The following is a 22,935-nucleotide window of genomic DNA, read 5'->3' on the forward strand; positions in this document are numbered from 1 at the left end:
ACTGGGTTCATTATGGAAACCCACATGAAGCGTCTGTCTTTTTTGACAGTGGGTCCATCCCTCGCAGGGTCCTCCGAGATCTTGATGGCCTCCTCCATGGCGGCCAGCAGACCGTTGCCGCCCTCTCCACGGAGCGCCGGGCCGAAGCACTCGGGCCGGCGGATGAGAAGGCGTACCACTACGTTGGCGTTCTCCTCCACGCTCTCGCCTATGAAGGCAAGAAAGTCAACCGACGAGCACTACGAGAGCAGAGTGGAACTACAGAAGACTTGTCAATCGATCCTACCAAAATGTGCCACTCATAGCTAGGAATAAGTGCGCTTTATGAGGAAACCTGAGGTGCTGTTACCATTGACAAAGACGGCAAAGCGCAGAAAGTCCAAATATCTCTCCCCTCCGCAGGGATTCCAGCCAATGTCGGGGTAACCCTTGGACAGAAGCATGGGGCACATCTGCAGGCCACAGCCTGCCAAGTACGTCACCACCTACATCAAATAATTACAATCATAACATAATGGATTAATCTTTTTGTGTAAAGACACCCTTTTTCTTTGAAATATTCAACTTGTATAGTCAATGCTAGTTAAAAATAGTGTTTTAACCTCTAAGACACTGGATTGACTTTCTCAGCAGGTGTCAAATGCAAACAAAAATTCAAATAAGAATGGCTTTCAGTTTCATAACGGGAGTGTCTGTATGTATTTTTTCTGTTGCCAAACCATTTCCAGGTCCTGCTCCTGTAGTGCCAAAGCCAGCTCGTTGTTGTCAATGCAGGATGCCGCCGCTACATCCAAGGGAGTGGAACCCCGCATGCCTGCCAGCCAAAAACAAGTTTGTTCATCACAATAACATTAAGCACATATACACAATCTTATCTCATAGTCAATAGTTGGAGTGTTTTCTAAATTTCTAAACCACATCAGAATATTCCAACTTCAAATGAAAACGAAATTTCTAAGACTATCCTAATATGCTAATAATGCTATATTTGTCAAGGGCAGTGAATGTTAACCTGAAAATATTCAGCTCACTGATATCAAATTAGATGCAAGGGACTATTTTCTTATTTTTCAAGACCAGTCTCAAAGCCAGTTTTTAAAGGTCTTGGAATCTAAGGTATTTTTACTCTGTCTTGTCTTGGACATGGCAGACTCTGGATTTTTAATCAAGACCGATCAAGACCATCACCTTCTGACCACTACCACCACTGCTATGAGCTAGTGAGAAATTGCATCATTTGTAGAAAAAGTGAAACGGCTTGGATTTGAGATTAATATCAATGTACTTTTTCAACACAAAATAGAATAATTTGTTTTGGATTTGTCTTTAATAGTTCAGTCTTAGCCTTGTCGTGGACTTGACCTCCAAAAGCCTTAGTCTTGTCGGACTTGATACTCGATCACGTTTTGGTCTTAGTGTGATTTTAAACACATCACAAGGATATCATCTTTCTACATTTCTGCGGATTCGAATTTTCTAGTCAATTGATGAAGAGAGTAAACTTACCCAGTCCGATGCCGCTGTTTTGCAACAGGTAGCTCAGATGGTCAAACATGGAGCGTTGGTTTTGTCGACTGATCCGGCAAAAATAGCACAGGAAGCGGCAGCAATTGGTGACCATTTGGGGGAAGCGGATTTCCTATGGAAGAAATATTAAAACACCCTGCTACAAACCCATCAAGACACCATGATGGATATTTTGGGGAGGATGTTTACTTTTGAGTCTCCTCCGCCACCCAACACGTTGACCATCACCTCCATGACCGTCTCATGCATACCAAGAGCTCTCATCAGATTGGGGTGTTGGTAGAACACCTTGTTGTTCATGATATTCCTGAAAAATGCCAATCAAAATCCAAAATTAAGCAGTATTTAAATTCATAACACAACTGAAGTTTGCAATTCAGTTTTTGACAAATTTTTGCCAAGATGTCAACTTTTCACATTTTGGTATTTTCTCCACCAGCCTAATGAAGCGGATGATGCTTCATGACCTGGAAAGATTTTCACACTGAGACCATTTAAATTTTAAGTTGTTTTCGAACTTCTGACTGGTACAGACTATGCTTACTTGTAACGCAATAGAAATACTCATGTTTTAGTTTCCATTATGGTTAGCTTGGTACAACAAGACTATCAGTGATTTTTTTTTTTTTTTATGAGCTATGAATGACATGCACACAAAGCAGTCCCACCCGATGCTCTGGATCATGAGGCGCTCCTCCTCCGGGCCCATTTGGACGATGAGCAGCGAACGTATCTGACCCAGACACTCTAGCAGGTCCATCGTGTCTTGGTAGGACACAGCGTTGATGGCGTATGCTTTGGGCAGCGCCCGGATCAACTCGCCCAAGCCGTCGTACTGGCGGTGGAGCAGGCTGAACATTAGGCGCACCAGCTCCGGGTTCTGGATGAACGATTCCTGGGCCCAGTGGATCATGGTGTGGGAGATCAGCTCCTGAAGAGTGCCTGCGTCACGAGAAATTGAAAATGATTCACAACAGAACATAAAAGTCACATTTGTATATTTGTGTGTCAACTTACTAGGTTTGGGCTCCTCCTCTGCTTCGGGCTTCTCCTCCTCTTCCTTCTTTCGCAAGCTTTTGACTTTTTCCACAAGACTGAGGAGTCGTCCCCTGAGCGAGGCGTCCACCTCCTCTTCCTCTGTCTCCTCCTCAATATGTATGCCTTCAGGGGTAGTTTTAAGAGTGTCTTAGAACAGAAGTATAGAGTACAAGCAGAAAGTGAGAAGTTCCCAGATGTCCTCACCGCAGTGAAGAAGGAGATCATTGTGAAATTCTCCCAGTGTATCTCGCACCTCCTCGGGTACAGGACAATCCTCATCCTCTGGACTGTGTTTGAAATTGGTCAGCATAAGAACCTGTGAGTAATAAATAAATATAGATCCCAAAAGAATCACATAAATAAATTTGCTTTTACATTTGTCATGAAGATTTATCTAAGGCAACATAATATGTGTTCGCAATTGTTATTTGCATTAGATTACTTCTTCCTAAGATCCTAACCTGGTCCTGAGGCGGCGAGCGGAACTCGCGGGTCTTGCGCGCCGTCTCGGCAGCCGACATGGTGAAGGCCGTCATTAGCTGGTTGTAACGGACGCGCTGGTTGCTCTGGATTTCGTGCACAAAGTTGTCCGAGTAGGCTACGATGGCCTCCACGCGATGCCGCAGCTCGCAGTCGCAGAAGTACTGCAGGAGTGCGCACATCTGAGAAGGAGGGACAAAGTTTGGCGTTAAATACTTTTTGGGCGGGAATACATTTGTATGCAAGTGAGCTTCATAGTTGATGCACTCCTTTCTATACAAAACCCTTTCAACTATCCGTTTTTAACATAAAAGATTACCTGCAACCCATCCTACGTAACTACTTGCACTTGTCAATGTCTTTAAAAATCTGCAGCTCGCAGAAACGCAGCTCTTCAGACCTCAATTCAGTTTTAAAATTGTTTGCTCACTGTCAGGCAATAAGGGCGAGCAGTAAGGAAATCGGACACTAGAGGACGCCAAAAGACGATTGAAAACTCACCTTTATATTGTTTCTTTTTATATAGTGTTTCTTGTTGTCAGACTAACCTGCAGTTTGACAGATTCTGGCAACTTCATCTGGAGCAATCCCTCCTCCAGACCCTCTTCTTCTTCTTTTAATTCTGCCTCGAGCATCTCTGCCTCCTTCTCTTCTTCTGCCTTCTCGCCATCTATTTTTCCTCCTTTGGCCTCGCCTTCTTCCTTCTTCTCTTCGGGCTCCTCCTTCGGCTCAGCCTCTTCGCCGTCCTCGTGTTCTCCTTCCTCCAAAGCTTTTAGCTCCTCTTCCTCCTCTCCCATGCCCTCGTCCTCCGGCTCGACCTCATCGGCCTCCTCCTTCTCCCCCTCGCTCTCCTTGTCCGCTTCTCCTTTCGCTTCCTCCGTTCCCGCATCCTTCTCCTCCTCTTCCTTCCCGCTGAACACATTGGGATCGATCATCTTCAGAATGTGTTTGGTGTCTTCGTCGTTGAAGATGCCCATGATGAGCAGCGTGCTGATGAGCTTGAGGATGGGGACAAAGTGGAACTCCACGCTGCCTCCCACTGGGTCGCGCATGGCCTGGCTGCCATCTAGTACAGCCTCCGTTAGCATGCTAATCGCCAGAGTCTTCAACTCCTAAATGAGGGAAAAAAAGAAACTTTTTGGTTTGACTTAGTACTGTAATGCAGAAAGATGATTAGTCAAACTCATTAGTTTGCAGGCAACATTCAAAGCAGTTTAATTTACTGTAAACATACTTGACTTGATTTGTAAGACTATGTTTTAGTTAATTTCCTTGCGTTATACTTGTGCAATAAAGCTCTATCATCTCCTGTACGTTGAAAACATACAGTTGATTAGACAAATTAGTAATTGAGTGCACTTTGTCAAGATAATGAGGAACAGTGTGTTTAATTTGCCATACCTGCAGTGGGAAAATGGGACTAAGCGTATACAGGTCAGGATCCATGCCCACAAAGTTGATGGAGGAGAAATGCAGTTTAGGTCGCAAGCAGGTATTGAGACCCACACCAGGCAGGGAATGGGCTTTTTTGGCATCCGGATAGAGGTTGATGCTGAGCGTTTCCTCCGTCATGGGCACGATGAACTCCCTGTTAGTGCCAAGGCGTGCCCGCTTGGCCGACTCCAGGTGGATGCTGATGAGGAGGTCGTAGTAGCCGCTGCGGAGAGGACCGGGCAAGTAGGTGTTCTCGATGGCATAGAAGAGCTGCGATTCGTCCACGTGGCTGCACAGCGCATGTGCCACACGGTTGTTTCCAAGGGCGCACACGGCGCAGTAGAGCATGAGGGTGTGGTAATGGAACTTCATCAGGTCCTGGCGCTCAGAAAGCTCCAAGATGTCAATACACCTGAACACACATGCATTTGACTTTTAGAACAACTGCATGTTCACAGTTAGAGCTGAGCAATTCGTCGACTTAAGCTTGACCTGCGGCCAGCGCTACGATCCCACCTGTTCTCCTCCGGGATGTGCAGCGCCATCATAACGAGCGGCTCGGTGCACTCCACCATCCAGCCCATCTTTTCGTTCACTTTGCCCACCTCCGGGTTGAGGAAGCGATTGGGCATTCGGCTCCAGATGACAGGGGTCAACATTTGGACATCCAGCCTCGGGGGGCACTGGGGCACTGGGTTCTTGCGCTCACTGCGGAACATGGCGGCCGAGATGGGCATGATATTCTGCAGGAAGAGGAGAGGATTGGAGACTCTTGGGGGAAGTGAGAGGAGAAATGTGGGAGTCGGGATCGAACCTTTAGTTTGCCCAGCTCCAACTGCACCATGTTCTGGCTGGAAGGTTGGATGAAGACGGCGGGAAACAGCTTGGTGTTGGGTTCCACCTGAGACAGATCATGTGTGCTTTTACTACACGGGAACAGGACACAGTAGAAAAAAAAACATCTAAACAAGATCAAACACACTGACAAGAGTAAATTAGTCATATTTTGTATTAAAAAAAACAAATACATTTACCTTTAAGCCCTTTAGTTCATTGCTAACACATTCTAAAAAAAAAAATCAGACGCGCTAACAAGTAGTAGCTAAGTGGAGGTGCGAGGCAATGGATATGTGAACACAAACAGTGCAGCAACATACAGTATATAGACAGACAATACAAGAAAAACATGAAACTTGACATGCAACTCCTCACCTGGTAGAAGGTATTGATTTCCTTGCCGTTGGCTGTGAAGGTCATGAGGCCTGTGGCCAAGTCTACCAGGCAGCCAACCACCATGTCCTCCTGACTAAAGCGGGTCTGCTGAGTGCTAACCAGGTCACCTCCCCAAACCATGTAGCAGTTGCTGTGCTTCATACTGCACAGAAACATTTTCAATCACAATCTTCAATAGACCTTTTGGGGTCACGAATAAAAAAAAAAAAAAAGTTGTGTCGGGGAATGATTTTTCAAAATCATTAGACTTTGACACCATCGTAAACCCATAAGAAGGAATAGTCAAAAATGGGCTAATGTTATTTTATTTCTTTACTTAAAAAAAAAAATAGCAACTTGAGCTGAACAAACCTGTCGTGTATGTTGCCTTTGTCATCGCCCACAGTCACCGTGACGTTCCGTACTTTGGAGAGATCGAAAGTCGGATCAAACTGATGGTAGTCAGGAGTAACCCAACCAATCCAGACGCCGGTTGGCTCCTGCCCGGCAAAGATTCTCACCGAATAGTAGTACTGGAAGGAAAATGACAAGAAATGTTTGAACAAACGTACCATAGTTCTTCAAGTAGCAGATTTCGTATTTTAATAACCCTACGAGAAAAAAGTTGAATAGTTAGCATGATGTTGTAACTTACAGTGGTGGTGTTTAGGATGATTTCAGGGTCATCTCGGTCGTCGGGAACCACATCTTCCACCAAACGGGGCACGGTCGGCGGGGCGGGGGGAGGCGCCAGCGGTGTCATGGCCGCTTTCTTGGCTTTGAAGAAAAATCTGAGATGCAGGCAGGAGAACTGTTTAATGTTCTTTGACCAAGTAAATAAATACAGTAATGAATGCCTACATAAAGTATATTGTTTGAACCACACAGTGCAATCCATCACCACACTAATATTATTTCAGTCTCATTCTGCTAGTCTCCTAACTTCTAAAAACAAACCAGGCTAAACCTGTTAATGCCCGTAAATACAACTGTAGTCTGTTTCTGATTCAAAAGTTGGACTTTTGTCTTGTGGCATCTCAGAATGGAGCAGAATGCGCACAAAAGTATTGAACTGAGAACACAGATTTCATAACTACTGAAATGAAAACATGCACGCAATTACTGCAATGATAATAATTAGGAATTACTCTTACCCTCTTTTCTTTCCTTTCTCTGTTATGGCATCCTTCTCATTTTCCACTGAGATCTCCTTCGGTACCGATGGCTCCTTCTTGTCTTCCTCCTGTTCCTTGCGGCTGGCCGACTTCTTCAGGACCTCAAACTCAGAGTCGGGTTCCACTACCACTACTTCGTCCTCGGGAATAGTGAGTGCTCGGGTAAGCAGCGTGGTACCCGCTGGGATCTTGAAGGTCTCATGGAACTGCACCGGCATGCTGAGCCTGAGGAACATCATGTCCGTATTGGCGTTCTGCGAGCCGAAGGTCTTGTGGGTCAGCTTCAAGCAGGGGGCGCTGTCCACAGTCCCATCCACGCGGGACACCTAAGGGATTGATTACACAAAAGACGAGTGATTCTACGATCTGTCTATTTTTTTATGGTAGCAGTAAATCTGGAACTAATTAAAGGCATTTCAATTCATTTTAATGATAAAATATGATTTGAGAGACTGTTGTATTGAATTAAACTTTTACATCAAGGCAGCAATATATTAACTCATTCACAGCCAGACAAGTTAAAATAGCCGTCAGACAATGACAATCAGCTAACATAGACTGCCAGCCCAGTAAATATGGATCTTTGATGTCTATATCCGCCAATGTAAGTGAATGAGTTAAATTGCATTTAACATTGCATTTAAGCTGTCAGGCATTCAAACCCACAACTGTGATGCTGTGTGTTCAACATTTTCCAATCAAAAGTGCCGATCAGCTGTTACCTCCAGGTGGTTGTGGTCGGTGGGGACAGGCTGAAACTGGGGCAGGCTTTTGCTGAACCACATAGTAATGTCTCGCTTCATGTTGATGGCGAACGGCTCAAAGCCTTCCTGAAGGCCGCAGATAGCAAAGTAGCGCAGGCTGCTGACGTTCTGGCCGAGATTTATCCTTCCAACCTGGGACAGGCCCAACGCACACACGGGGATGAAACCTGAGGAGTTAAAAAACAAATAAGTATGAGAATGACTTTAAGATTTGCATTCTGTCCAAAGCCAAACAAATGAACTGACTCTATTTCCACCAAATCACTACCACACAATCCTGGAATCCTTTAGAAATACTGTGTAACATACCAGAAACTCACCTTCCCCGATTTCAATTTCTTTAAAAGCCATCTCGGAGCCGGAGTCACTGATCAGCATTTCGCCATTGAGCGTGAACATGATGTTCATCTCAGTTAGGTCGATCATGCAGCCCACCACGTCTCCGGACTGCCATTGGCGACCGAAGGGCTCGTTGCCAATATGCCACCTTTGGGCCTGAAAACACCTCACAGTCATGTGCATGCTCTTTCACATTTAAAAATCTTAAATGCTCAAAATCGGAAGATGTGCACTCCTTCTTAGCAATAGCAGAAGAGTTGCACCGACCTTGTTGCCGTTGAAGACGTAAGCAAGTTCGTCGGCTCCCAGTTCGGTGTCGGAGCGGACGCTGGGACGGGCCCAGCCCACTCGCATCTCGCCCGTGGTCACGGCCTCAAACTCAAAATACCACTTCCCTTGCGTGACGCCGTATGACCGCTCGGCCCTGAAGAGTCGAACCTTGTCGCCGCGGATGTTTTCCAGGCCGTGGCCGGCTGCATGGAAAGATGCAAAGACAAAATTAATGGATGAAAGTCATACCACCAACATGACCAAACATCTAAGGTAGGCCTAAGTGTGTGAAAATGACTCACTGCTTTCCTGGTCTGGAGGCTCAATGTTGTAGCCGTAGCCAATGAGCGTCCGGACGGCATTGTTGACGCTGTCCCTGTTGGTCTTCTTGGTTCTCTCGTCCAGCAAGTTGTAAGGCACCAGACGAGGGTTTCGCTTATTGAGGATGTCCTGAGAGAAATATTTTGAAATATGCAATAAAGGCATTTTCCACTCAAATGTAAAATACTGTATCTTTATTAGAGTGCAACTGTATTTTTTAGAGAATAAGACGCACCGGTATACAGCAGATGTTTACACAGAAAGATGGTATACGTAAGGTTTCTTTTTAATTTTAATTTTATTTAAAACTTTTTTTAATTGCCTGCTTACAGCTAAATGCTCTCTTCAACTGAACATGCCGGCATGTTTAGCACCAACATATTTATAAGAAATATATGCTCAAATATTTATAGAAAAAGAATGGATATTTTCAACATAGCACCGAAAGAATACTGTAATGTTAAAAGGCAGTTCAAACTGAAAAAAATCAATATTTTGATATTTTGGTAAACATATAAACACATTGCACATAATTCACATAAACAATCATATATACCGATATTACATTTACACATCACATACTTATACAAGATTGTATTCAATTTATACGTCATTCTCATGTTTTTAATACTATATTTTTAAAACTCTTTTTGAGCACAGCCATTGATTTAAATCTTTTCGATTCTATTTCATAATTGACACTAAGACGCACTGGATTATAAACCGTGGAGCTCAAATCATGAGAAAAAGAGTTGTGGCTTATGGTCGGACAAATAAGAAAAGGTATACTGAGAATTTGAGTATTTACCTTTTTAAATAATCTATTGCTGGCAATTTTACCAACATCTAATAAAAATTGCTATTCAAACAATACTGGAAGACACAGAGAGCTTGAAGATCTTTTATCAAAATAGAGTGAAGAATTCAACACAGCTTCACCAAGTGGACTACTAATTTACAAAATTAAAATTTCTTGCCTGCACTATGCTGTACGTCCACCCTTGTCGTACACGATCCCTTGCCCAAACGTTGTGCCCGTTTTCCGCCAGTTTTTCCACAAGTTGGTTCTGGTTGGGTGTCAACTTGACGTGGTTAAGGTCAAGTGGTGCGGGCTTGTATCCGTTGCTCATTATGTAGCTGCAGAAGGCACAAATCAGTTTTTGCCTCACCTGACAAATATTTGTGATAAGCGTAAAAAAATACAATAATAATAGCTAAGGTACGTCTTAGGCAGCTTGATTTTCTTGAGGTTCTCCTCGGCTTTTTCGTCACCCATGCCAACATGGCAACCCAAAGCCAGGAGAGTCCTGTGGGAGGATGATGGAAAGGTGGATGTCAATAAAAGTGTCTTTCAATCGCACGTCTTAAGCTCCCAAGTCAAAGGTGAGTGTCAAGTGTTTTTTTTTTTTTGTTTTTTTAAAGTCCCAGTCACAAAGACTCAATAAGCATCTCAGGTCTACTGTCTTCCAACTAAGTGAAAGAACAAGAAGCTCACTTAAGAGTCTCTCCGGACATCTGCAGGTTGTAGTTCCTCTCCGGCTCGGGGAGACTCTGGAAGTCCACCAAACAGGGATGAAGCTTCTTGTTGTCATCTCTGAACTGTGAAAGATGAGTCAGTAACTCATCAGCCAAAGAAATATTCAAAATGTTATTCCTCAATCTAATGGTCCTGAAATGGTAGCTAAGGACCATTTACCAATTGGGTAAAAATTGATGTATTCACTATCACATATTTTGAGTCCAATTGCACACTTACAGTCCCGTAGGTCCATCCCTGCTCGATGCGAGTGATCGCCCACAGCTCATGAATATTCTCTGCCAGCTTCTCTCGAATTCTCTCAAGGTGCGGCGGCAAAACAATCTAAAGCCAGTGATAGATCAGATACTGTAGATCAGGGAAGATGAATGGATGGATGGATGGATGGATACAGTACATACATACATACATACAAACAAACAAACAAACATACATACATACTGCACATACATACAGTACATACATACATACATACAGTAGATGTTTTTCACCTGGACTGTGTCCACAGGACACGGGGTGAACGAGGTGTGGGTGAGCGACAGGGTGGGCCCCAGCAGATTCCGTATGCCGCTGAAGTCGTGCTTGTACTCTTTGATGGGCTCGATACGCATCCTCTCCCTTGGCAGCAGCGCCTCGTAGCACGGGGCGTAGCCCGGAGGAGGCATGAACTTGAAGTCTCCATGGCGCCCGCCCAGGAGGAAGCGAGCTCTGGAAGACAGCTTATTCTCAATAGGGTGGTAAGTAAGATGGAACCAAGCCTAGCTTTCTTTATGCGAGTGGCCAGTTTCACCCTCGAGTGGTCATCAGCCAATCACATAACAGCCTAATAAGCATTGCTCTTACTTGACACCCGCTGAGAAGCTGATGACGGGGAAGAAAAGTGCATCCACGTTGAAGTTTTCAAACATGCCCTGAACCGGGTGTCCGTTGATGCGGAAGGAGATGCTAGGCACGCTTAGATCCAGACAACAACTGACCACATCGTCCGCAGCTAGAGTGTGAGCGTTGGGTGAAGCCACCTGGCGTGCAACCGTGCCTGGTTGAACAGAATACAACAGGTCATTGTTTTCATCACAGATCACCAACAGAAAACCACATAGAAGGCCGAATCCGGTTTTGACGCATGTGCTCTTACCCGACCATAAGTGGAGGCCGTCGAAGCCATACGAATAAAGGTCATCGCCCACGCCGTTGCCTCCCCAGCCCTCCCCGCCTCCAGGGTAGGGGCTGTAGCCTTCGGTCATGGCCCAGCCCACACGAAGGTGTGATGCCTGCGCCGTCACAAAGGGCTCCACGTAGTCCACCATCATCTCGTAGTACCACTTCTTGTATTGTGTGGAACCCTCGCACGTGCCCAAGAAGATGTTTGGCCGGACACTGAGCGCAGACAAGATCATGAGGATCCAGAATAGAGCAGGAATGTTTAGCACAAAAATCTATCATTAAAGGGGAATATGATAGGGACAGAGGTGAGTATTAATGCAATTCCGGACATGTCAGTTGCATTTACTTCAAGATATTTGGAATGAATTATACTTATAGTTTTTTTATCGAAAGATACTTTTTACTTTAGTTTTTAGGATTTTGGTTTGCCTTCTGTTTCATCAGTTTAACAGATGTACGCATGATGTTTGACTCCATTAGATTAGAGTCTAATCTAATGGAGGTTACTTAAGACAATTTCTTGAGGGAGAATTTGATTTTTTTTGCAATTATTATTGTTTATGTAATATGTTTGTGCAATATCTGAACTCGCACATTTTTATTTTATATTTTTTTTCTAGTTCCTCTATTATGGAGTAACTGGAGAATGGGATGTGGTGGCGACTTTGTTGGCTGTGAAGCCTGCCATCTGCAGGAATCTAATCAATTTATTTTTGTTGTTGTTTTTTAGGGGGAGAGAGGCTAGCGACAGTATTTTAATGTTGGTGATGATAGTGGCATCCAGCCTTACTGGAAACAGTTCAGTACCTGGTTACGTAATTTACAATGTTGGTCTGCAGCAGGAGGTCTCGACCCGGGAGCAGGTTCTCAGTGATGCGGTTCTGATTGGACCTCACAGCGACACCGTTACACACGCAGAGAGAGCGCAGGACATCCAGAACCTAAAAGTGACACATACAAATATCAAAGATACATGATTAAAATGTAATAACAAAATTGGTATAAAATCACAAGAACACACCTTGTGGTTCCGTCCATGCTTGTCCAAGAGGGAGATGATTGACTTGATGTGGTTCTCTTGGATGATGTTTAGAACCTCAGGGCTTTCAATGAGCACACAGTAGAGAACCTCTAGAATACCTAGGTGTTAAATTATATAAAATACGTTGAAAAACTTACAATATTGTAAAATAGTATTTTTTGAAATGTCAGATATTCAAATCACCATTTGTCACCAAAAAATATCAGTTTTCTACAGTCATAATATTATATATGTATAAAAATGCCTCTTTTTTTTTTAATTAGAACAAATTTAAAGCCAATAGAATGATTTTTCCAGTCATTTACAAACGTATCCAAGTTTTTAATGCAAAATCCTGCTCCGTTTTTTCTCGAATTAGTGGTGTTATACCTGACGAGGCCTCCAGACGGTCCAGTTTACTGACCAACCAGTCCAGGTTGTCGCAGAACAAGGCGCAGTTGGAGCGGTTGCCCCTGATTAATGAAGCTTTCCCAAAAAGGGGAAGAAAAATCAAGTTGAAAGCATGTTTGTTCGTCTTCATGGAGTGTGTGTGATTTTTGTACCCAGCAACTCATAGAGGAGGTTGACGATCTCCTTCCAGGACTCTGCTGCTTCCTCGCCTGCAAATTCGGAGAAGTGGGCCGCCGTGTTGTACACATTGAGCCTGTCGATGCATTCCAGTACGATAGTAATCATTCCCTGACAGAGAAAATGCAGACAACAAGTACAAGCTGAGGAGATTTTTCAAGTTGTCTAAACAGGTATTGTAGATCATTAACAGAATAGATAATTGACTTTAACACTTAACTACACATATGCCGGTAAGTAAAGTGTTTAATCAGTTGTCCTACCTCCTCTTGAAAGAGATTTTGCCGGTTGCGAAGGGAGCGGAGCTTGGTCTGCTTCTCCTCATGTTCCAGCTCCTCCTCAGGGGGACGGAAGTAGAAGATGAGATCCTGCAGGGAGAGGATGACGCCCTCCAGAGGTAGAGACAAAGGTCCAGAGGATTTGTTTTTCCCACTCAGAGAGTCCAAACCCCTGAGACACGGCAAACAATTTGGATTCGATTAGGGCTGGGAGGTAAAATGTCAAGTCGGGTTTGCTGATTTCAAAATAAGTCCACTAGAATTGCTGCCAGAACCACGTTTGTGTTAATGTTTAAAAAAAAAAGATAAGGCAACTCAGATTCAACTTTAATACATTCTAAAACGTTTTAAAAAATAAGATTTGGGGGTGGGAGCAATTACTGTGAAAAAACTCTTTATTATGAAGTTGATGGGTTGATGCACCTACTTGATAAACTGCCTGAAGAGACCCATGGTGCTATAAATCATACGAGCTGCTTGAGACTCCTCAGTTTGGGAGCGAGAAACAGTAAGGGCATCGTCCATGTGTCCTTCTTGGTGGAGGATGACCTGAAAGCAAAGATGACATCATTGAATATCAGTGATCTTATATCACCTTCCATGTTCAAAATTTGAACCGTATAAATAAGCACACCTTCCTCTTCATCATTCCCAGACGCGCAGCTTTGGCGTCCAGCGCGGCATATGTGAGCCAAAGGCCGCTGGACACATGCTGCACGAAACACATGGACTCTCCATACTTGATCTCTGGTATGCCCATCCCCTCCACGTCTCGCTTGTGAGCCACGTCCACCTTCTCCTGCTCGGTGGCAAGCAAACAGAAACATATATTAACAAAAATTATTCACATATACAGTATTTCAAATCTCAAGGCATGTAATGTATTACGAAAAAGATGTATGTGAAGTGCAGGTGTATTTTTGCCCACTAAGGGGCACTATTCTCAGGTTCTAAAATACAGTAGTATGTGTGCCTAGCCAGCCGAATGGCATCTAAATACTTATGCATACGAAACTTTGGAGAAAACCAAATTAAGGTCACCTGTATTACTTCTAATAGTTTTTGTGAATCGCATATGACAAACACAGCATGAAAAAAAAAGTCATATCATACCTTTGAGGCGCGAAAGCAGAAAGCAGACACCCTGGTGTTGGCTTTATCCGAGTCCTCTACCAGCAGCCCTTTTTCCTCGTCCAGACACAGGTACCGGCCTGTGGTGATGTGGCGGATACGGAAAGCTTGCCCCCACTTGAAGTGGCTACCGCTCCAACTAGAGGCAAAAGAGCAAAACATTCACAAAACGCATTTTAATGCTCTGCTTCACAAAGTGGGGGAACTGGACAAAGTGGGTCCATGAACTTGTGAACCAGTGCACGAAAAAAATAAACCTTATAAAACAATTACCCCTCCAAACATGACAGCTTTTTGCCAAGTAAAAAGTCCCAAATGATTCTCATCAATTATCGCATAAATTGTCATCTTTGCAAGATTTTCATTTCTTCTTAAGTTACGTTATATTGTGTTGTTATGTATAGTAATCACCTGATTCGCAAAGGCTCCAACCTCCACAGTGAACGTGCTTGGCTGCATACAGCGCCGCCTTCGTAGTGAGCCATTCTGGGTAACACACACATATAATTCAAGAAGAGACATGAGGTAATAGGAAGATGAAAAAATAAAAATGCTGCTTATTAAGCTTAAACCCAGAGAAAAAATAATATACTGTATGTGAACAATAAAAAGATATGTATTTTGGAAAATAGTAATAACTAGGAATGTGTCAAATATTTTTTTTCAGACCAATACCAGGACTCAATACTCAATTCTTAAGAAGTCACTGATACCAAGTACAAATACCACTGGTGCCTTTGGCACAAATTTCCCTTTTAAGATCACATAAAGTTAATGGCAATTTTCTGTGATAGTCAATTCCACGATACTCATCTTATCTGTATCTATACAACACTTTAAAATCAACTGCTGCAAATAAAGTGTTGCACGGGGTGTAAAATTTGTCATGCAATAAACGCAGTGAAAACATTATGTAGCAAAACAGCAAATATTGTTGTAAATTTATTATCATTGTTGGGTTTTTGCAAACATGAATTCCATGCTCATTTTATTTGTTTTGCATCAGGAATATTGCTTGACAGCTATGTGGTCCTTTATTGCGTTATTTTACTGCAGAAAACTCAAAAACCCGAATTTGGGGAAACACAGAAACCTTCAGAAGGTTCCATAGGTGGGAGGAGCCCCATTCCAGGCTAAACAGGTTAGACAAAAATGAAGCAAACTGGATTTTCCGCTGCTTCACCTGCGCTTCTCCTCTCCTTCCTCTGGAGTGGCGATGGTCAGACACTCGTCCATGTGTCCGTGGAATAGCCTGAGAACGTGACCACCTGTCAGGTAGCCTGAAAAACAGAGATGTGACAAGCTTGAACCTATCAAGCAGAACAGCAAAAACTTGTTTTATATCTTCTTTTTTTTATATGCCTGTGTTTGTGTTTTTGCACCTTCAGCAAGTTCACATCCAGAGCTAATGGGATTCATATTCCACAGAGTCTGCATGAAAGAGGCGTCCACCATCAGATCTCCACTGGCGTACGAAAGGTGCTGAGAGAGGACAGATGATCAGTTTTTGGCAAAAAATAAATCAACAACAAAAATATAACATGTTTATATTTTGATGACTCTCACCAGATATCTCTCAGAGGACACGCTGACAAGGATGAGGTCGTCCCCAACTCGGACCTTCTCACCTTCGGACCTCTGCTTGGAAGCAGGATGAATGGTCCACCAACACGCCTCGCCTGCATGGAAAAGAATTTAGATTTATTGTTGAATTTATTTCTTGTGTAGGATTATAGATGCATTTAACGTCTTCAGTCCACTTTTTTTTTTAGATAATGAAAAAAGATGGTGACCACTGTCACACTGTTATTTAAACTGCGATTATACAAAAAACTGAGATCCCAAAATACTTCAATACTTTTTTTAACCATTTTTTGGTCATTTTCTTCCACATTGTTCTTGCAATATTTTAGCCTATGAAAATCCTGATAGTGTGACAACTAAAGTGGTTGTGCCATGTTTAATTTTGACATGTTGTCACCATCTGGGTGAAATTTCAGCTCCCTAGTGTCTTCTTTCAATGCTTTCCCTTTGATGCATACCTTTTGATGTAAAGATTGGCCAAAATACTGCACAAGGGTTAAACCTATCTGGCATTATTACCATTAAAAATAAATAGTGTGCAGATTACAGAAATTCAAATTGGTGGAATACACAGCAACACACTGTGAGAGTCAGTGTGTCCTTCCAAACATGGAAAGTTCTGACAACAGTTTTGATATTTCACTTAGATGATATATTATGCTCAAAAATGTAAACAGTTAATAGGAGGAGGTTAACTAAAATCAAACAAAAATTTCAACTTACCAGTGGAATCTTCTTGTAGGCCCACGTCAAAAGCCAGCTTGTCTGTGAGCGAGCGAGATGTGGTCAAACAGCTCAAGTACTAGAGAGAGATTCTGGATTTACAACTTTGACATCAAGCATGATAATTAACGAGTCTTTAACTTACCATGCCCGAATGATTGTGCCTGAGAAGGATGGCGTGGCCATACAGCAAGGTGCGATGACCGCCACCTTGAGAGGACTGGGGAAAGGACAGGCAAGCAAAGCAACATCTTAAAAAGTGGATAGTTCAGGGTGTCCCCTGCCTACTGCCCGAAACCAGTTGGGACAGGCACCAGCAAGCTTGCGACCCTTGTGAGGATAAGCGGCTATAGAAAATGGATGGATGGATAATGAATAATATAGCGTTTGTTTCTTCCCAATGCATTTCAATAGGTGTCAATTATATAGGGATTTTCACTGTTCTCGAGTTGGCCTGTTCCCTAAACCCTGCATATAGCAGTATTCAACAGTAAATATATTGTTAAAATAAAAAAGTTCCCTTTAGCTTCCCTGACTGCATTGCATGTTTAATTTAGTAGTTGAATAGTTGTTATATTTAACACGTGTATGCTTAATTTATGTTCCGGTATGTATTTCATGATTTTTTTTTTGCACATCTTCCTTGCATTTTTCACCTAATCATTACTTTGAAGGATATTTTTTAATTTTTGTTTTGAATGACAGGTACACAGAATTTCCTAATATATATTTAAGGATACAAGATTTATGTGTATACGGGATTTATACGTAAAAATAATGACACCAATGTTAACAACTTGTCCGTTGTTAGAGTGCATAGCGGTGAAAATTTATCGTGTTAAAAATAAACGAAAAATATCATCCAACTGTCCCATTCTTTTTGGTCGATGTTTGAAAGGCCGATTTGATTGGCTAGCCAATCGGGCCCTACAAAGAATGGAAACAAAATGGACATATACGTAACTATAAGACAGGAGAGCAATGTGGGGTTTTTTTTCCAGCAACGAGCAAAGTTCATGAGTTATACAGACACACTATTTATAAAATAATAATACTGTATAAAATATAATAACAATCGTCGTTGTTGATAATTATAATAATATTTACATGAATAAGACGTTTCAATCCAAGTTGTTTTCTCAATATGATAAAAGGACTCATTGTTTAAAAAAACAATTTAGCCCCACCAATAGGGTGACAACAATAGACTTTTACGCAGGGTTAACTGTTCCTAATCCACAAGGATCACACGGAGGGCAGGTATGTCAAGTACCATCGCCATACTGTTAGCTCCGGTTAGCGTTGGCGCTAAGTTGGTCAGAACAGGTGGTGGTGCTTATCTTTGTCACTATGTGTGTTGGAGAGGCTCTGGGGGTGTCTTGTTGCTCCTAGGACAGAGGTGGGCAGGACACACCACTGGGCCGCATGCCATGCTATTCTCAACCTCCGACTCGCCTTGCTAATCCTCATCTGGGATGCCCGACATGGAGCTAATGGTGCAAATGGAGAGCTTACGTTGCATAAGCCGCCATATTGCCTCTATTTGTTTTGTTATTCTATTTGGAATGTGCATGAAGGGTAACGCACGTTAGCTAGATGTGATTCTGGCAAAACAATGACTATGCAAAGAAATTGCTAGCATCATTTTGCAACCACAATCAGAAGATATCTGTATTCCAAATTGAGCAAGATTAACTCGAGTAATAACTTGATTATTGCCATAGTAAGTCAAGACTTGTTTTTGCATATTTATCACATTTACCGCGTATCAGATTATTAAACCGCTTTTCATAACTCAGAAAGAAAACTCAAGAATATGTCATGCGAAATATGAGACAAAACTCCGCATGAATTTATCGGAGAGACTGTTGTGTGCGCTGCTGTTTTGGTTTGCAAGGGGTCGGCAAACAACAAATCCCTCACGCATTAATCAGACTCAACACCAGTCATTTAACCGTACATACATGTGCACCTTACAAATTCTGCACAGTGCAGGAAAGCTGCTAAATATATAATATTTGGCACTGCATGATATTTTGTACTATCATACTCATAAAATGTCTATTAATTTATTAGTGGTTCATCATTATTGCCCTTATTGGTCTTACTGTTTTTTTTGTTTTGTTTTATTGCCTACTTTTTTATTTGCTCGATTGTGAAATGTAGCTTGCCCGGGAAAATGAACAGAATAAGAATTTCAATGTGCAGTATTGCTATGCACATGACAATAAAACTCTTGAATCTTGAATATGTCACAACAGTGAACAGTGATAATTAGTTTACTTGGCACTGTTTGTAGTAGTAGGGGTTAAAATAAACTGAAAATTTGCTGTAGTTGCTATGATGTGAGCTGACTTGAAGTTGACAATAACATTAACATCATCAACGGAAGAACTCCACCAAGTAATCAATATACTACGCATTAAGTTTAACACAAAAACAATAAACGTGACTGACAAATCTTAAGTACAATACAAGATGTGCAACATGAAGACGTCACAGGAAATGTCAACAACAGATAAGAGTAAATAAATGCTCACAGACATACCCATTTGTCCAAATCGACTGCCTGGGGGGGAGGGTGTCCAAATACCATTAAAAACCAAGCATAAATCTGTATGCAATTTTTTGCAATTTTCCGAAAAGTGAATGCTAAATAGTCAAAATACCGTGTTTCCTAAAATAGTGTAGCGTTCTCTTTACACTTCAGCACACTATTTTTGGAAATACGAAAATATTTTGTGAGAACCTGGGCACCATTGCAACTTTTGTTCGATGTCTGCCTACCTCGGTCATCTCCACCGTGTTGGCCAGCATCTCCTGCAGGGCGCGCACCGACAGTGACTGCTCCAGAATAAAGTTGCATATTGCCAAGTCTGGAGGCACATTCTGGGAAGAAAAAAAACACAAATAATCACCAGGTCGGAGACTAAGGAAGCAAAATCTAGGAACAAGGATTACATGAGTTGAACTGAGCCGGACTTAACGAAATCAGCGGAAACGATTCCTCGATGTGAACAATCAGATACCTGGGCGTTGGACGTAGTCTCCAGGAAGCAAAGGCGGTTCCCGAAGCCCTCGCAGGACAGACAGAGTTTAATCTGTTTATCCTTCAGGATGGAGGCGGTGCACTGCAGAACCACTTGGTCATCCTGTACAAGTGGGGTACACAAAAATGAGTTGATCAAAACAATGGCATTACCAAAATTGTTGACACGGAAGTGGAGACCTTCCATGTTTCCTTCATATCTCATGTTACCTGGGCCTACCAATTGAAATCCTACTGCGTGAATTACAATTAATTTGCTCTTAATTTGAAAAGTGATGCATTGTAATGTAAAGTGTATAGTTTTTGTCACGCCATTAATTGAGATTTGATGATGCCTGCGGAACCCTGTTTAAATTTTCATATAAACTCAGAGGTACTCATACCTCATTTGAGAACGGCTGGTCTATCACACATAAACATACACCTGCAACATAATTTGAAGTTAAACTCCTCTGACAAAATTACTCTTGAAAAAAATGCAAATGACTTTATTTACCATAAGTAAACATGGCAAAGACATCCATTAAAAACTCTGTTAGGTGTAATCAGTCATTTGTCTCCTGATTACAATAGTTAACCTAATTAGACAAGGGATCGATGAGCTCTAACGATCAGTGGGCCTTACGGGAGAAGCACAAAAATATGAATAGCAGCATGTTTACTGTATATAAAAAAAATGACTTGGGATGAACTTATTCTTTCTTTGGGGGAATCGAACATACCTCATAGTTAGATTGTACTGTTTTGGTTTGGGGTTTTTTGTGACGTGGGTGAAAGAAGGAAGCAAAGTTTGTGCAAGTACCAAGTGGAGCGCTAACAGATGGTAATTTGACTGGTGCAAAAGACAAGCGATAAACACTCCCTCCCCTGTCAAATCACCCCCCCCCCCCCCCCCCTCCCCACCTGACACTCGGCATTCTCAGCTGTTGCTTGCACTCAGCTATTAAACAAGCAAGAAGATCCGCCACTTAACCTGACTCACGTTCCTCTCGCTCACTTCTGCTCTCATTCGTCACTTTTGCCGTTATCCTCAGCGTAAGGACATTTCAGATTTGGAGCGTTATCACAGAGTTTTGAGTACAGGGCCATCCGTTTCAAAGCAAGGTCGAGGGCGTTTGCATGTTTATGACGCACAGCGGGAAAATGGAAAGTGACTCAGACGGGTGACCTCGTAAAAGTTGCTTTTGCCAAAGAGTGTCCCCTCTCAAACACACGATCATCTATCCCTCCTCAGCTTCGGAACGTTTGCTCGCCTCTTGAGCGGAGTATTGCGCCCACGCACACCAGCAACATCAATGGCGAGATTGCACCTTGACGTACAAATGACTCAATTTGCAAAAATTGGTTGCAGGCAGGCGACATTCAAAATAAGAAGCAGTTTGAGAGTTTTGGCTTTTTTTTTTAAATAAAGGAGCTTGAAGTTTATTGTAAAACCAAAGTGAGACCACAAACATCTAAGCATGTCTCCCCAAAACAAATGAATGACAAGCGCACCAAGGAAATGTGGTCCAAATTGACCACATGGAAAGCTTGCTGGCACAAAGGCCGTGAAAACTCTGAAGCTTAACTCATCACTTTATTAATAGAGGCTGCCTTCCGCATTTGAAGGTTGACACTTTGCGGCAGGGCCAAAACACACGCCCTGATTATTTGATAATCGCGCCATGCTGGAAAGGGCCGAGAAGTTTCTGAGTGAAGGTCAGGATGTCCAGGTTATCGCCCGATTGACCCACTGGGCCAGCCCCAGACAACACGTTCTAAGAAGTACTCATCACCATCCTTTGTTTTATGTCTGGCTTCGTTTTAGATCAAGGTAAATCAAAATTGATTTATTTTTTTTTATGTTAAGATCTCACAAGAAGCACAAAAGATTTTTAACCATGCCACCTCTAAATAATATAATTTGTCTGTGAAATTGGTAAAAATAATTATAGCTCTACATTAGACTGTATCCTTATCAACAAAAAAAGAAGACAAAAACAAGAAATCTAAATTACCTAAAAACCTAATTTAAATTACTTTAGTCTAACAGAAAAGATTTGAAGTGCAGCAATTTGCTGAAAAATTTGAGAAAATTTATTGACACGGATGACACAGCATGCTTTGTAGGTCTTTTTGTCATCCAAAAATGCATTATTTGTCTAAAAAAAATATTTACAACAGTAAATATTTTCAAATGTCCATGCATCATATATTAGGAAACATACTCTTGTACAGTGAAAAAAACTAGAGATCCGATATTGTGTCAATAAAAATTAGACACAGAACTTTCCTTTGACTGTTTTCAGTCTCAATGTTTAAATTTGTCGTCAACTCCGTTTAAAAACCCAAATATTTTGTTTTCACCTGACCAATAGGGACTCAATATCTCGTACGCCATGCAAACTCTGCAATCAGATTTTTTGTCTCTAGACAAGACTCTTGAGAAATAAAGTGAACTACTTTTCTTTGTTTACTCTTAAAAATTACGATTGTATATTGGATATGCTCCATTATTCTCCAAATTCAAAGATATTAACAAGTTAAAGCTAAACAACCTAGTTATAAAACTGTATTATATTCCTCACCAATTAAGAATCAATAAGAGTACTGAGCAGGAATCCGATAGCTACATTTAATGATGGAATTGTAATTGCTGCATTTTGATGTCCAGTATTCCCATCTGTTAGCAATGACGCAGGGTGAAAAATCCTTACGTGTAGCAGGTCTTACTCACACCCCTGTTGGATGAGCGCAAGCATGCGGAGCATGTGGAGACAATGCGATTAACTGACATTGAAAGCCATGTAAAGCCCTCAAATGGAGTAAGAAGTCAGCACCATGCGTAGCAAGTTGTGACAGCCATGCTACACTTTGCGTTTCTCATTCGCAACATAAACACCGACGTCAAGCTCTGGTAGGTACGCTGCACCTTTGACTGCCCATAAAAGCTGGAATTTTGTGGGTACATTCTTCTGTATATACAGTACAGGCAAAGAATGAAAGGGACAAAGTCGACCATGCATTTTTCTGCTTAGCATTTACATGTCATTGTAAATGACTAGGTTTTTGCCTGGCAACAATACTGCAATAATGCTTACCCATCCCTGTATAAAACTTAACAAAATAAAGGCATGTAAGCTTTTGCAAAGGAGCCGCTTGAGCACAGTCTACCAATACATTGCTTCACATTCTAATTCATTTGCTCTTAATCTGAAAAGAAGCCTGTTCTGTTCATGTCTCTGGATTAAAAAGCAACAAATTGGATTTGCTGGTATCTGCATGAGCCTTTAAAAATCTCATGTGACTGAATGCATTCAT

At 42.1% G+C, this 22,935-nt stretch overlaps 1 protein-coding gene across 1 annotated transcript in view; it reads right to left on the minus strand.

The window, feature by feature from the left end:
* The window catches only part of ryr1b (ryanodine receptor 1b (skeletal)), a 68,242-nt gene that overhangs the window by 39,850 nt on the left and 5,457 nt on the right, over positions 1–22,935 (minus strand). The window contains exons 3-46 of the mRNA XM_088428281.1: positions 19,616–19,738; positions 19,353–19,475; positions 16,732–16,806; positions 16,587–16,665; positions 15,846–15,958; positions 15,662–15,761; positions 15,463–15,559; positions 14,691–14,765; positions 14,262–14,418; positions 13,783–13,947; positions 13,576–13,697; positions 13,134–13,320; positions 12,846–12,981; positions 12,673–12,768; positions 12,283–12,401; positions 12,069–12,202; positions 11,233–11,474; positions 10,941–11,133; positions 10,589–10,805; positions 10,317–10,421; positions 10,056–10,159; positions 9,784–9,867; positions 9,538–9,697; positions 8,542–8,689; positions 8,237–8,442; positions 7,951–8,125; positions 7,589–7,797; positions 6,846–7,192; positions 6,347–6,482; positions 6,064–6,224; positions 5,692–5,854; positions 5,294–5,380; positions 4,996–5,222; positions 4,447–4,891; positions 3,594–4,157; positions 3,027–3,227; positions 2,770–2,881; positions 2,545–2,688; positions 2,196–2,469; positions 1,717–1,834; positions 1,507–1,639; positions 720–814; positions 350–485; positions 25–208 (exon numbers count right to left, since the gene is read on the minus strand). Coding sequence (XP_088284407.1) covers positions 25–208; positions 350–485; positions 720–814; positions 1,507–1,639; positions 1,717–1,834; positions 2,196–2,469; positions 2,545–2,688; positions 2,770–2,881; positions 3,027–3,227; positions 3,594–4,157; positions 4,447–4,891; positions 4,996–5,222; positions 5,294–5,380; positions 5,692–5,854; positions 6,064–6,224; positions 6,347–6,482; positions 6,846–7,192; positions 7,589–7,797; positions 7,951–8,125; positions 8,237–8,442; positions 8,542–8,689; positions 9,538–9,697; positions 9,784–9,867; positions 10,056–10,159; positions 10,317–10,421; positions 10,589–10,805; positions 10,941–11,133; positions 11,233–11,474; positions 12,069–12,202; positions 12,283–12,401; positions 12,673–12,768; positions 12,846–12,981; positions 13,134–13,320; positions 13,576–13,697; positions 13,783–13,947; positions 14,262–14,418; positions 14,691–14,765; positions 15,463–15,559; positions 15,662–15,761; positions 15,846–15,958; positions 16,587–16,665; positions 16,732–16,806; positions 19,353–19,475; positions 19,616–19,738 — 7,271 coding nt within the window. The remainder of the gene's footprint in view (positions 1–24; positions 209–349; positions 486–719; positions 815–1,506; positions 1,640–1,716; positions 1,835–2,195; positions 2,470–2,544; positions 2,689–2,769; positions 2,882–3,026; positions 3,228–3,593; positions 4,158–4,446; positions 4,892–4,995; positions 5,223–5,293; positions 5,381–5,691; positions 5,855–6,063; positions 6,225–6,346; positions 6,483–6,845; positions 7,193–7,588; positions 7,798–7,950; positions 8,126–8,236; positions 8,443–8,541; positions 8,690–9,537; positions 9,698–9,783; positions 9,868–10,055; positions 10,160–10,316; positions 10,422–10,588; positions 10,806–10,940; positions 11,134–11,232; positions 11,475–12,068; positions 12,203–12,282; positions 12,402–12,672; positions 12,769–12,845; positions 12,982–13,133; positions 13,321–13,575; positions 13,698–13,782; positions 13,948–14,261; positions 14,419–14,690; positions 14,766–15,462; positions 15,560–15,661; positions 15,762–15,845; positions 15,959–16,586; positions 16,666–16,731; positions 16,807–19,352; positions 19,476–19,615; positions 19,739–22,935) is intronic.

The sequence above is a fragment of the Hippichthys cyanospilos genome, chromosome 11 (assembly GCF_059441005.1).
Source record: "Hippichthys cyanospilos isolate Australia breed blue-spotted pipefish chromosome 11, RoL_Hcya_1.0, whole genome shotgun sequence".
NCBI lineage: Eukaryota > Metazoa > Chordata > Actinopteri > Syngnathiformes > Syngnathidae > Hippichthys > Hippichthys cyanospilos.